This window comes from Silene latifolia, chromosome 10, assembly GCF_048544455.1.
Source record: "Silene latifolia isolate original U9 population chromosome 10, ASM4854445v1, whole genome shotgun sequence".
NCBI lineage: Eukaryota > Viridiplantae > Streptophyta > Magnoliopsida > Caryophyllales > Caryophyllaceae > Silene > Silene latifolia.
Window position 1 is genome coordinate 55,266,413 of NC_133535.1, and position 13,940 is coordinate 55,280,352.

The following is a 13,940-nucleotide window of genomic DNA, read 5'->3' on the forward strand; positions in this document are numbered from 1 at the left end:
CATGACAACTTGCCAGCCGGGGCACATACCCGCGTACTCATATCCAAGACCCCTCGGCGGTGAGTCAACAGGGCCCGCCGGCCTGCCATAGGTCCCTCAGCCGAGGGGTAGATCAGTCTTTCCACCTGCTAGCCACTTGGCCACTACGTGACAAAAGGTGAAAGCCTATAAATACTCCTCAACCTTCATTGAGGAAAAGGCCCCCATCAAATACACAACTAAACCTAAATACACTATTCATCTGGTAATATCTTCCTTATCTCTCTACAATATACATTCAGCCAAGTAACAACTTATCCTTTAAGTTTACTGACTTGAGCGTCGGAGTGAGTACGCTTGGCACAAAGCCAAGCCCTCAGTTCGTTCATTTGTTGCAGGAGAGGCCGAGAGGAACGATTAAGACCAAAGGAGAATCCAACTCAAGACATCATTCAACAAGCCACGGGTGGTAACTATACTTGCTCTGGAATTACACCCGGAACAATTGGCGCCGTCTGTGGGGAACAGATACTAGAAGCTAGTCACATTCATTCCCAAACACAAAAAAAAAAAAAAAAAACAACAAAAACCCACCCAAAAAGCTAAGAAGATGTCAAAACAACAAGACGCAGTCGTGACCGACGAAACCGCGTTCTACCACGATGATACTTTCAACAATTCTGGAGTCGTGCAGCCCTCCACCGGCGGAGTAATCCAACCGGAGTTCGGCATGCCAATAATGTCGGACACGCCATTGCCGCCCCAACCAGTCACCATCATGGGACATGTGGTTGACATAGCAAAAATCGAAAATGGTCCTGGACCTAATTAGTAATACGCCTGCTCACACTGTCACGCCGACAAGAGCGGCGGAAACCGCCCAGGAGACCAGGGCTCAAAACGTGACTCCGAGAAATTTGAACGGAGCACTGGGAGAAGCTGACCCAGCCAAGTCGCCGGGGGAGCCCAAAGTGGGCGTGGTAGACCTAAGTCCTTCCCGCACTCATGGGAGGACAGGCGTCCCATAACACGAACGAGGCTTACCCCAAAGGAACCGAGGAGTCCGACTCGGCGAGTTGGAGAAGAAGTCCGAGTCGAAGAAGAAGTCCTTCCCGCTACGAGGAGAGGAGCCGGATTAGGCATGCGAGGAGCCGATCGCCGTGTGTGGTTCGACATGTGGTCGACGCCCCTCAACGCCTACGTCCTAGAGGTCCAGGTGCCAACTAAACTCAAGTTGCCACCCCTATCATACAAAGGAGATAGTGATCCAGCCGACCACGCTGAGGCTTTCGAGTCTTACATGTCGGTATGGGAGCAGCCCGATGAGGTCTGGTGCCGAGTCTTCCCAACAACTTTGCATGGGATGGCTCAAAGTTGGTACAAAGGGCTTCCCGACGGCTCGGTATACTACTACGCCGACCTAAGAGACGTCTTTCTAGCCCGGACTCTTGCAACAAGAGAAGGGCCGTGGAGACATCGGACCTCCTAACTATCAAACAGAGGGGGGGCGAGTCACTACGAAGCTATGTGAAGAGGTTCGACGGAAAGGTCCAGCAGATTCGAGAAATTAATCCCGAATTGGCGGCCTTCGCGCTGATGAAAGGCCTCCCAAGGGGAGACTTGAAAAATGAGCTCATCAAGTGCGGAGGCCTGAACTTGGACGCCGCTAGGAAGATGGCCGACCAGGCCATCAAGGTAGAGGACTATCACAAGACCTGGGTAGGCCCAGGCGAGGCCGAGCACTCGAAAAAAGAAGAGTCACCGGAGGACAACCCGATGAGAGACGCGCGACAACAACGGGTAACGGTCCGATGAAAGACGCCGTGAGAATAATAGGTCACGGTCGGACAAACCTGCCAGGAGACAGACTCGACAGGGCCGGGTGGAGTTCGGGAACGTACCACCAGAGGCGGTATAGTGATAAAACCCCTCTCGTCGTATCGGCCGCCGAGGTCTTTGCCCCGAGCAAAAGCGAGGGCCGAAGTGGGAGAGACCCCCAAGCCAAAAAGTGACGGTGACACGAGCCAAGATCTTGTAGTACCACGCCACACCGGCCATTTAACCAACGATCACCGCATCTAAAGAATGCCATTGAAGAGCTGATCCGGAAGGGGAGCCTCGGCAAGTACGTTGCCAAAGGCCAAAAGACTCGACGCCGATTCGGGTAAGAAATCCGTCTTCGAACGGATAGGAGTGATCCACGTTGTCATCGGGGGCAACGAGAACGGAGGGTCCGCTCACGGGCACAAACGGCACCTGAACGAGCTATATCAGGCCATCAACTTTGTGCCCAACACAGCGATCCCCGCTTCCAACATCCCCGATATAACCATCGGAAGGAAGGACTACGAAGGATTCATCGCTCCTCACAAATGACCCACTTGTAGTCAATTTGGACATATCCAACCACCTGGTCAAGAGGTGCCCGATTGACACAGCGCGTACACGAACATCATGTTCGGGAGTGCTTCCTCGGCCTCGGCCGAAAGTCAAGGACTTGAGCCCCGCACCAACCCACTATACTGACTTCTCCGGGGCCGGCCGGTACCACCGGGGTCGATCGACTCCGGTGACGTTCGGCGAAAAGAATGCGGCTAAGAATGTCCTGGCTGAGTTCGTGGTCATCGACGGCTCGTCCGCCTACAACGTTCTCATAGGCCGAGTCACCCTGAGCGAGGCTGACGCAGTGATGTCCATCCGGGCCCTAACACTGATGTATGTCTCGGACCGGGGGGAAGCGCATAAGCTCGTCTCCAAATACGAGAATGACGAGGTGGTCAACGTCCAGATAGCCGCCAGAGGATGCAACATGCAATCCCTCAAAGTGGCAAAGAAATCAGAGAAAGGGAAAAGTCTATCCTTACAACAGGAGGGCGACCTCATGGATGTAACTAGCGGCTGACTAGGACGTTGTGCCTTTGATAGGCCATTAGGACGCTGGTAATCTCGGGAATACTCTATATAGCGGCGGAGGTGTCCAAAACAGTTGTGGGCACCCCGACGCATGTTTTTACCTAAAATGAAAAATCATCCAAGTCTTCCATCAAAATGTTCATTCTTCCCATAGTCACTAGGAAGCGTGACGCCGACTCACACTTTGTCATACCGACAAGAGCGGCGGTCTTTATCGATGCGAGATGTCGGCTCACACTGTCATACCGACAAGAGCGGCAATCTCCATGAAGAAATAGGCGCCGTCGCAGTCACCCCAAGTAGTAGACGCCACTAGCAGATCACCCCAAGAGGTTGGGACGCCGTCGCAGATCACTCAAGTGGTAGACGCCACGGCGAGCCTCATGAAGAAATAGGCGCCGTCGCAGCCACCCCAAGTAGTAGACGCCACGCGATCACCCCAAGAGGTTGGGCGCCGTCGCAGCTCACTCCAAGTGGTAGACGCCACGGCGAGCTAATGAAGAAATAGGCGCCGTCGCAGTCACCCCAAGTAGTAGACGCCACGGCGATCACCCCAAGAGGTTGGGCCGCCGTCGCATCACTCCAAGTGGTAGACGCCACAGCGAGCCTCATGAAGAAATAGGCGCTGTCGCAAGACACCACAAGTGGTAGACGCCACGGCGATCGAAGAACAAGAAGCGATCTTTGCTCACGCTGTCACACCGACAAGAGCGGCAATCACGACCAGCGCAGTTGATACTCGCAAAGCAATCAAAATGCCTTAGAAGCGTTAACACAATTGAGATACGCGCTCTAGACTGCCTCGGCCAAGCCGAGGCGGAAACAAAAGAGACACTCAATTAATAACGTAAGGAGACAACCCAGACGAAGACAGAGACGCTAAAAGTACAGTTGAGGCTCAAATACTAGCGCAAGAAAAAGAAGTAAGGTAAAAACCTCGGCCAGGCCGGAGGAAAGCGTAAGAAACGAGCTCTTATTAAAAATGTTCAACGAATTACAAGAAATTACAAGGACAAACCAAAAGACAAAAGGCTACGGATATCATCTCCCTATGTCCGCGTTGCTTTCGCCATCGGCAGCGTGAGCAAAGACACCTTCTTCGAGGGGCAACCCGAGCTCCCTTAGCGGCCTTAGCCTCGGCGGCCTCAATCGCCCTTGCCAATCGGCTTCCTCCTTGGCCGCTTTAGCCTTCTCGGCGATAGCAACCTCCTCGGCCGCCTCTTGCTCTATCTTCACTCTCACCGCCTCCTTGACCTTCTCCTCCACAACCTTCTCCTTAGCTTCGAGCTTGTCGTCAAACACTCGTCAAAACTCGCCCCCACGGAAAGGAACCTTCAAGAGGAAAGAGCTCCTCAATTACTTCCCTGCGGTGCTTCGGCGGATCCCGGATTCGGAACACGGGTCGGGGAGCATTTTGGTTTGGAGCATCTCAATGTCGTCCTCCTTTTGCCTCGATGATGGCCTCCTTGCTCCGGATCACCTTCCCCGGATCTCAAATTTGCCCCTAAATTCATTCCTCTGCTGGAGATAAAGGTCGGCGTGCCTCTGAACAAGGTCACACTTCTCCAGCAACTTTGCAACTTCGGCCGCAGCAGCCTCGGCCTTGGCTCTCTCAGCAAGGACCTCATTTTCAGCGTCCTCTCTAAGCTTTCTCTCGGCCAAGAGCGCTTTCTCGACATCTCCCCTAAGCCTTTGCTCATTGAGGAGATCCAGCCTCGCCTTCGCGGCCACCTTCTTAGTGACATCAAGCTCAAGAGCGGACTGAGCCACGGCCTTCTCTTGCTCTATAATGCGAGCACCGGCCAGCTCGTTCCACCTCGCCAGCTCCTCGACCAACCTCGCACCTCCCGCCATGAGCCGGGAGGGGGAAACCTTCTGGGATGAAGAGTCAGCAGTGACATTTCGATCACTAGTCTGCGGTCGGGAAAGGGAAACCTTCTGGGATGAAGAGTCAGCAGTGACATTTCGATCACTAGTCTGCGGTCGGGAAAGGGAAACCTTCTGGGATGAAGACCCAATGGCGACGTCATGATCATCAGCCTGCGCGGGTTTCTCTCCCACTTGCTGCTCAATAAGAGCGGCGACTGACAGCGACTGACCTACAAAATTTAAAGAAAGCATCAGTATCAACATACGTCGACATGCCGAAGAGCCTGTCATCGGCAGCGCCTGATGAACCGGCTAAATCTGAGCCACCGGATAGATCAGTACCGTGCTTGGCCTTCTTGACCGAAGGGCGCATCTCTCGTCGCCAGCAAAACAACGCAGCGGTAAAAGCTGTCTGCTTTCTCTTACGTACAAGGGGAGACCCCTCCTCCTCGTCAGAGTCATCCCCATTAGAGATGTAAACGATCTCCACCGTCTCCTTCTGAACAGGGGGGATGGAAGGTGGAGCCGATGTCGACGCCATCACCGCCGAAGGCTTTGTTTTTCGAGTATGGCGCGGCATGTTACTAACAACCTTCGCCCGGCCTCCACCGCATTCAAGCTTTTCACCCGGGTCCATAAGATCATTCGGCGACGTCCTACGGTCATGGGCCAGAGCCTTGGGGTGCAGGTTAGCAACGGTTTTGTCTTTGTACAGCCACATTCTCCGGAGGATATCCTCAGACAAGTCCCGTCCAAAGTGGTCTGCGAAAGAAAAAAATAAAAGCAAGAATTAAGTAGAAGAAATAAATCGAAGTTCGAAAAACAAGAACATTAAGAGCGGTGATGGGCCTCACACCGACCCCACTCACCCTGTGCTAGGGCCGGTATGAGGCCGACATGGCAGAGCGGCTCATCCTGAAGAATGATCTGCGTTGGGGGAATCCATTTTTTCGACACCCCGCCCTTGTCCGCCTCGAAAAGCCTCATCGCCAGCTTCTCATCCTCTTTAAGAAGGACCTTGCTGGCATCCATTTTAAGCTTCTTCCGGTGACCCATCCGTCATGCTCCGCCTTAGTCTCACACCGCAAATTCACTTGGTCTTTGAAAGGAGAGGGGCGGGATAGTCATCCGGCACCTTAACATACACCCACCGGTTTCTCCGGTCTTTGCAAGAAGTAAGTTTGTCAACAGAGACATAACCTTTCTCCGTGTGCACACTGTACCAACCGACGCGGCCGAGATCGATTGACGGAGATAATGAAGCCGGCGGAATAAATTTACCGTCGGGGCCTCCCCCTTGAAGAGACAAAGCCACACGAAGCCGACTATCGTCCTCATGGCCAACGGATGCAGTTGGGCCACAGCGACGTTCATAGCTTTAATGATGGCCACGACGTACTCATTTAGCGGAAACCGGAGCCCGTACTCCAAATGTCGCATGTATACGCCGGTATAGCCCGGCGGAGGGCAACAGACGGCCTGGCCCTCCTCAGGGATAACAATCTTGTACCCCCTGCCAAAGAAGAAGTGACCCTCGAAAAATTTCTCACCAGAACAACTGGCAAACTTATGTGTCCAAGCTCGGTCAACGCGTACCTTGCAGGCGTCACCGTGATCCATAACGTACCGCCTCACCTCTTTGGGACGAGCCTCTTGAAAGATCATCACCAAAATCGTCCGCGTCATCATCGACATCAGAGTCATCCTCCCATTCCTCCAAAATTCGAGGATCGACTTCAGAGAAGGAGGCCTGGGGCCCCCAGCCTTATCGGAGGGCGTCCAACTTCTCTCCCTCATCAAGACGCGACGGGGAACCCCCGGCGCCGGCCTACTAGGCCCGGATCGCGAGAAGACATGTTTACCATAAAGACTTACAAAATTAAGAAATGGGAAAGTTTGTTTGTTACCTTGAAGAAAAACACTCGCCGGAGTAACAACTCTGAGAATTAGAAGACCAAGAAAACCCTTGAAAATTTAGGGAGAAGAAAATTTTGGGGAGAATGAAATTGGTGGCCAATTTCACGGGATAACTGCCCTATTTATAGGGAAAAGCCCACAAAGAAGGACCAATCAACGAACAGCCCATGAAGCGTCAACCAATCAGCGTGCAGACACGTGTCGGACATGCAGCTACGGAATGTCAATCGTTGCAACAGTTAGACGTCAATCAATGCAACAGTAACCAAGCGTCTTCAACACGCCTATTCATATCTCCTTGCCTATTCACCTTCCTCAACAAATTCCCAAGCATCCGTTCTCCGCGCATCATGGTCAACCAAGCTAAGTAGCGCCGGGGGGCAATCAAAAACAACCGCACACTCAATCCTGGTCTCGGCCAAATATTCACTTTCTTTTCCACATCGGATGCCCTTTACACATCCATGTGGAGGGGGGATATGGTACGGCCTAAGAAAGACCAGGCCGAGGTAAAAGAAGTCGCCGCAGAAGAAGCCGATGCAGAAATTTTCCGCAAAATACTTACGCAGAATATACGCTCAAATGTACATCGGAGCCCATACCACGGCATAGACTACGCTGGGGCAAATTGATGGCGCATATTCTCGCACCGACGACCAAGTCAACATATTGAGCAAGGTCAAAGATATCCACAAAGAAGTCAACGACTTAGATAACCTAGCCGTCTGACCCACGGCGGTCGACTGGGTCTCGGCATGACAACTTGCCAATGGGGCACATACCCGTACTCATATCCAAGACCCCTCGGTGGTGAGTCAACGGGCCCGCCGGCCGCCATAGGTCCCTCACCGTAGGGGTAGATCGATCTTTTCACCTGGTACGCCACTTGGCCACTTGGCCACTACGTGACAAAAGGTGAAAGCCTATAAATACTCCTCAACCTTCATTGAGGAAAAGGCCCCCATCAAATACACAACTAAACCTAAATACACTATTCATCTGGTAATATCTTCCTTATCTCTCTACAATATACATTCAAATGCAAGTAACAACTTATCCTTTAAGTTCTTGACTTGAGCGTCGGAGTGAGTACGCTTGGCACAAAGCCAAGCCCTCGGTTCGTTCATTTGTTGCGGAGAGGCCGAGAGAACGATTAAGACCAAAGGAGAATCCAACTCAAGACATCATTCAACAAGCCGGGTGGTAGAATATACTTTGCTTTAATTACACCCTAATGTTTTATTTTGTAAAAGGAAAAATAAAGTAAATGTAAACTATTGACTAAGACATTGTTTTATTTTGTGAAAGAAAAAATAAAGTAAATGTAAATTATTGGGTAAGAGAATGGTAGTAAATTATTAATTTTTAAAAATAGGCACAACATAAAATTCAACATAGAAACGCGTGGGAGTTGAGGAGGGCATTACTACTAGGATGAATATGTCGGGGTGTTAAAATAAGAATCCAACTCAAACATAAAAATGAAGCACCTGTCTTGTTTCTCATTTCCTTTTTTCTTTTTTGTCAAAATTCTCTCTCCTCCTCAATGTAATGTAATTATTCTGCTCCAAAAAGTCTCCTTCCAGACATATCCAACCTCACCTTTACTCTTCACCCACCTCCTCCTCCTCCCCAATCTCCCCCTATTTTCCCCCAAAATTCCCAAACCCCTAATTTCTTCTAAATTCATTCCATTTATTTTGTTTAATTAATAAACCTTATTTTCAATTTTAATTTCAATTCCATTTTCATCAATAATTACGATCATGGCGAATACTTATAATAATAGTAATAATAATAATCGGGAGTTATCGACGACCAAGGGTTCCGCCGCCGCCTTGAAACCGTCGGTATTCAACAGGTCTATGACCATCCACGCCACCGCCGCCGCCGGTCATTTCGTCAAGCGATCTTCATATCTATCTCCATCCGATCGAAACGTTTCCGTTACGCATGACCGTAAGAAATGGTACGAATCCGCCGGTAATTCCTTCAAAGGTAAGGTTAAGCAGCTACGTACTCTTTTCGAAACCCCCAAAACCATTAATTACGTTACTAATGATAATAAGGAAGAACAATTACAACAACAGCCTGCAACGACGTCGTATAATCACCTCCACCATCATCCCTCCTTTGCTAGGTTACGCCCTTTGAAATCGATTAGCACCGACTTTAAGGACAGCTGGTCAATCCTGGATGCCTCCACCATACGCTTTCCAGGTACGGAGGATCGGGTTGTGGTTTACTTCACCAGTTTACGGGGCGTTAGACGGACTTTCGAGGATTGTTACGCAGTCCGATTGATTTTCCGAGGGTTTAACGTGTTTGTGGACGAGCGAGACGTGTCTATGGACAATGCCTATAGGAAAGAACTTTATGATTTGTTGAAAGACGAAAAAAATGTGACATTGCCGCAGGTGTTCATCAAGGGTAGGTATGTCGGCGGGGTAGACTTGATCAGGCAGTTGAATGAGACCGGAGACCTTAAGAAGATACTTCAGGTGCTTCCTGTCAAAGATCGAAGGTTCGTCTGCGATGGCTGTGGGGATATTAGGTTTATGCCTTGCTCCAACTGTAGTGGAAGTAGGAAGGTGTTTGATGAGGATGAAGGTCTTGTTAAGAGGTGCTTGGAGTGTAATGAAAACGGTCTCATTCGCTGTCCCCAATGCTGCTTATGAATCAATCTATTTCAGATGGCTTCATTGTATCTTCTGTGGAATATATTAGACTTTATGGTTTCATTTATTGGTTGGTTTTGGGTTGAATAACCTTGGTTTTTTTCTGGTTTCAGCCTGATCGCGGAGATTTGGTTGTACATTGCTTGTTCATTGCCTTATGATGAACAACAAACATGAAATTATGTCATTTACACTAAATTAGTGTTACTCTCTTCCTTGTTTAGAGGACAATGTATGGAAAAATGAAATAATAATAAAAAAAAAAAATCGAACAGAGTTGTAATCAATTGAGTGCTTCATTGTAGCTTGGGATGGCCCTTGTTTTACAATGTACATTTGCTCTTCTGTTTTTTTTTCCCTGTATATATTAATGACAATTTCTGTTTTCATCCGTGTAAGTGTGTAACTATATATGGCTTTTGCCCATTGGAATGAGTTGAAGGGTTCCATGGAGCTCAATTTTTATTATTTTTAATGTAATTTGATTTGCATTCTTATTTATGTTGTCTCTGCATGATTTGTTCTTGTGTTGGAAACTCGGAACGTTATGCTAGTTGCTATGCAGATTGTGATAGACTGAATAGCACTTGCTGCAAGTGGTGTTAGATTTTTCAAGTAACTATCCGATGCTAATGAGATCGGTACTAACTGATGCTAATGAGGTAAACAAATGACTGGTGACAAGGGGAATATTTATGGGTACTCGGATGCTGAAATCAGCGGTCTGTGTGTTTCCGGGGGTAGGGGTGTTGAAGATGGAGGGGTGTATTCATTAGTTTCAAGTGGGGATATGTAGGTTCAGTTAGTCTTGCTGAAGACGGGTCGGAGCAAGTGACGGGTAATGTCACTCACAAAATGGATAAGGGGGACAAGGTGGGGGCACTCCCATGTGCTTCTCTCTCTCCTCTATTTGGGTCATTTGTGAGAGGAAATGGTATCCGTCGCTCCAAAATGACGGATACGTGTCGTCTTCAATTCAATGAGATTTTGTGTAGGTTTAATAAGAACAATGGTACGGCATAAGAGATTGAGTAGGTATGCAGCGAAGCATCATGATATTGTGCACAGAGTTTAATGTTTCAGGTATTGTTTGCTGATTATGCAAGGAATGTGTGATGTGCAGTCAACTAGTCCTAGGATACTCTGCTTTTAGCTTGGGATTGCCTCTTACCTTTTCTAACTATCTCTGCCATCCTTGATAGGATCAAACCTAGGAAGCTTTCTATTATCCTACACAAATTCTCATTTAAGACGGGTCATTCCATCTTAAGGTTGAAGACGGGCCATAGCCTATATGTAACCATTTTTGTAATAAAATGGTCCATTTAACGACAAAATGTTATTAGTGTAACACCTAAAATTGTTGGTTCTGATAACTTTTTATCAAAAACTGTTCATATTTTATTGTGACTAGACCATATATGGTGTGTCTTAAACCTTATGATGGAAATAGCATGTCTTCTCCGTCTTAATGGAGACTTACTGCTTGCTTGATGGGATAAAAATGGGGGTGCTTCTCCGGATAAATAAAAATTGATCCAAAACTCGGAAGTGTTATTCTCTTCATTTTTGAGTTTAGTTAGTTGTTTACACTTTTTAAAATTTTACTGTGTCATCTAGTTGCATTTTTTAATTACAAGCATGAATTTAAACAAAGTACCTAACGAGTTGTTGGAGTTGGATGTTACTCTAAACTTTTATGCGCAATATTGTCTCACATTGGAAGAACAACGGGGAGTCACCACTTTATACTCCCTTCAGAAAACTCCACACTACCACTTTGCTTTTTCACGTTTGTCAACTCGTGTTTTACGCGCTAAATATCGTTAGCTACGTATTTGGAAAAAAAATATAAAAATATATTTTTAATGTACTCGTTAAGACGAATCAAACAAGACCCCACATGAATATATTTTCACTTATATATTGAGAGAAAATTGAAATTTAATGTTTAATTGTGAATAGTGTACAAAATAGATAATGGTAGTGTGGAGTTGAATGGAGGGAGTATATGGTAGTGCTTTATCTAGTGTTAACTAGATTATAGAGGAGAGACTACAGTCCCCCACGAGCGCGCCGTTGTCGTCCGGCTCGGCTCGTGACATGTGCGTGATGGGGCTATGCTTTTGCTCCGGGTTCAAACTATTTCCTTGGATTCCAGCTGTTGGAATTCTAGTCGTTGGAAGTTTATTACAGAATGACTTCCGCATTGAATGTCCGATATTATTTCTATTAACTACTAGATTTAATAGTATTAAATCTGGTATCTTTATTTGATTGTTGGAGCCTTTGTCTTCACTATAAAATCCTCATCTCTACTCACTTTTACAACCCAACAAAATTACAAAAACAATGTCTTTATATCTTCTCTTTTCTATATTCTGATAACAGTTCCCACTTCCGTCTGTGGAGTGCACCATTGTGCGGAAGGAGATGTTAACCCTGGAATCGGTGACCACGGAACCCAAGGAGCACCTGTGTGGGGGTCTAATTGATTTAGGGGAGTGTCTTACACGACGTCTTGATTAAGGGTATTTTCGATTAGCTAAGTTCATATTTCCTACACGAGTTTAACATCAGAAAAAGGAATATTTAGTTTGGGTAAGTTGGTAAGATATGACCATCACACTCCAATTTAATTAATTTTTTTTTTTTGACAACGATGAACTGATATAAATAAAATAAAACGAGATTACAAAGTATTCGATTATAGATATTGGTTAGAGATGATAATAAACTCCTTCGGAAGCATTGTACTGCAATTTCCAGTATCTTATTGGATTATTTCATATCCTATAGGTGTCCTGCAATAAATTACTGCATCCTATTACTATTTCCTATTAAATCCATCATTTACAACCTACCTTCCTATAACAGTTTAAAGTAACCGGCTACCTGCTCCTAAGGTTAGGTTTACAAACAAAAATCTAAAACTAATAAAACAATATTAAATTCTAAAATCAACAAAAAAATATTAACATTAACTTCATCACTTTCATCCTCTATTACCAGTTTACCACACCTTCTCATCCATTACTAAACACCTAGAAGTCAAGAACCACCCTCTCGGCCTCAACCCACAATCGCACCACACTCCACCTTAAACCGCACCACTTTAACGCCCCACCACCAAAGCACACTAGCCCACTCACCATTGAACCTTCACGCCCTCCCCATCACCAAATCCCATCACTTATGTACTACCACGCACCAACCTTCACTCATTAAGTTGTCTCTGCCCTCTAAATTTTAATCGCAAAACTTCTTATGCATTCACCATCCTTGGAGTCCAATCTAAAACCTCATCACCCCAAATCAAATCAGTATAGCCCCAAATTGAGTTCGGGGATTTAGGGTTTTCTGATAATCACCCACACAGTGATGATGAACATGGCGGTGAATGACGACGGCGATGAGGTGATGATGGCGCAGGTGGTGCGGTGGTTGTGACATTAGAGAAGGAGCAACAAAGACTTCTAGGGCGAAAACACACCGCCGTCGTCCTCATCTTTCCTACGAGGTGTGGGTGCCTTGGTGGTGGTTTAGTTTGGGTTGTCGGAGAGGTGCTGGAAGGGCTATGTCTGGTGGGGGAGATATTGAAGAAAGAGAGAAGAGGAGATGTAGAAAAAAGAAGGTATACTTAAATAAGAAGGGGGAAGAATGTTACCTAATGTAACCGGTCATAATTTTAAGTGAGTTTGTTATGAGAAGTATGAGGGTATATGATGGATTTAAATGGAATGAGTAATAGGATGGAGTAATTTTTGCAGGACACCCATATGATAGAATATACCTATAAAATAATCCTATCTTATTTAGTAGCAACACTTTTACTAACCTAAATAGCTACAGAGTAGTAGACTACTTCATTCATCTTATATATATTGCCTTTCCATTCCTTTTTGGATGATGAAAAAAGGTTATCAAATATCAACTTTAGCCTTTCACTTAAAGAAAATGAGGATAATTCAATTGTGATAGAAGGAGTAGTAGTTACTTAAAAGCATAATCAATAGAGAGGATGGCATGATCCTTTTATTTTTTTTCTTTCACCCTCTTATTTTTTGACACAATGCCTTTTCTAAGACCCACCTTCATTTTCAATTTTCCACTATGTTCATCCCCTTTTTATATATTTTTGTCCATAATAAAGAGAATTCTCTTATCCATATTCTACCCATTTATTTGCATTTCAACTTCTTACAAAAGAAAAAAAATAAATTCAAATAATCCACATGAAAAAATATAATTAGATAGTTGGCACAAGGGCTAATGTTCTACTTCCTCTAATTTTAGAGAAAGTAAGAGAATGTTCTATACATGCTCTACAATAGAGAGGACCTCCTCCTTGAGAAATAGTGCTTCCCAAAAGAGAAGGAAACAATAAAATAGAGGGAGTGAGCACCTAAAAATACTTAATAACTAAATTTATGCTAGTGTAAACTAAAATATAATGTCTATGCAATAATACTAATAGACATGTTGAGTTAGATTTTGATTTTATAACCTATTATGATGTCACCTCAATACAAATTACCAAATTAATCCTTTTACATATACATAAAATTTACTAAAATTTTGTAT

General features: G+C 45.9%; 1 protein-coding gene across 1 annotated transcript; it reads left to right on the plus strand.

Moving 5' to 3' along the window:
* The first annotated feature begins 8,124 nt into the window (after positions 1-8,124).
* LOC141605639 (uncharacterized) lies at positions 8,125-9,853 on the plus strand. Its single transcript, XM_074424501.1, has one exon. The coding sequence runs from the start codon at positions 8,445-8,447 to the stop codon at positions 9,354-9,356; it is 912 nt and encodes a 303-aa protein (XP_074280602.1). The 5' UTR covers positions 8,125-8,444; the 3' UTR covers positions 9,357-9,853.
* The last annotated feature ends 4,087 nt before the right edge of the window (positions 9,854-13,940 follow it).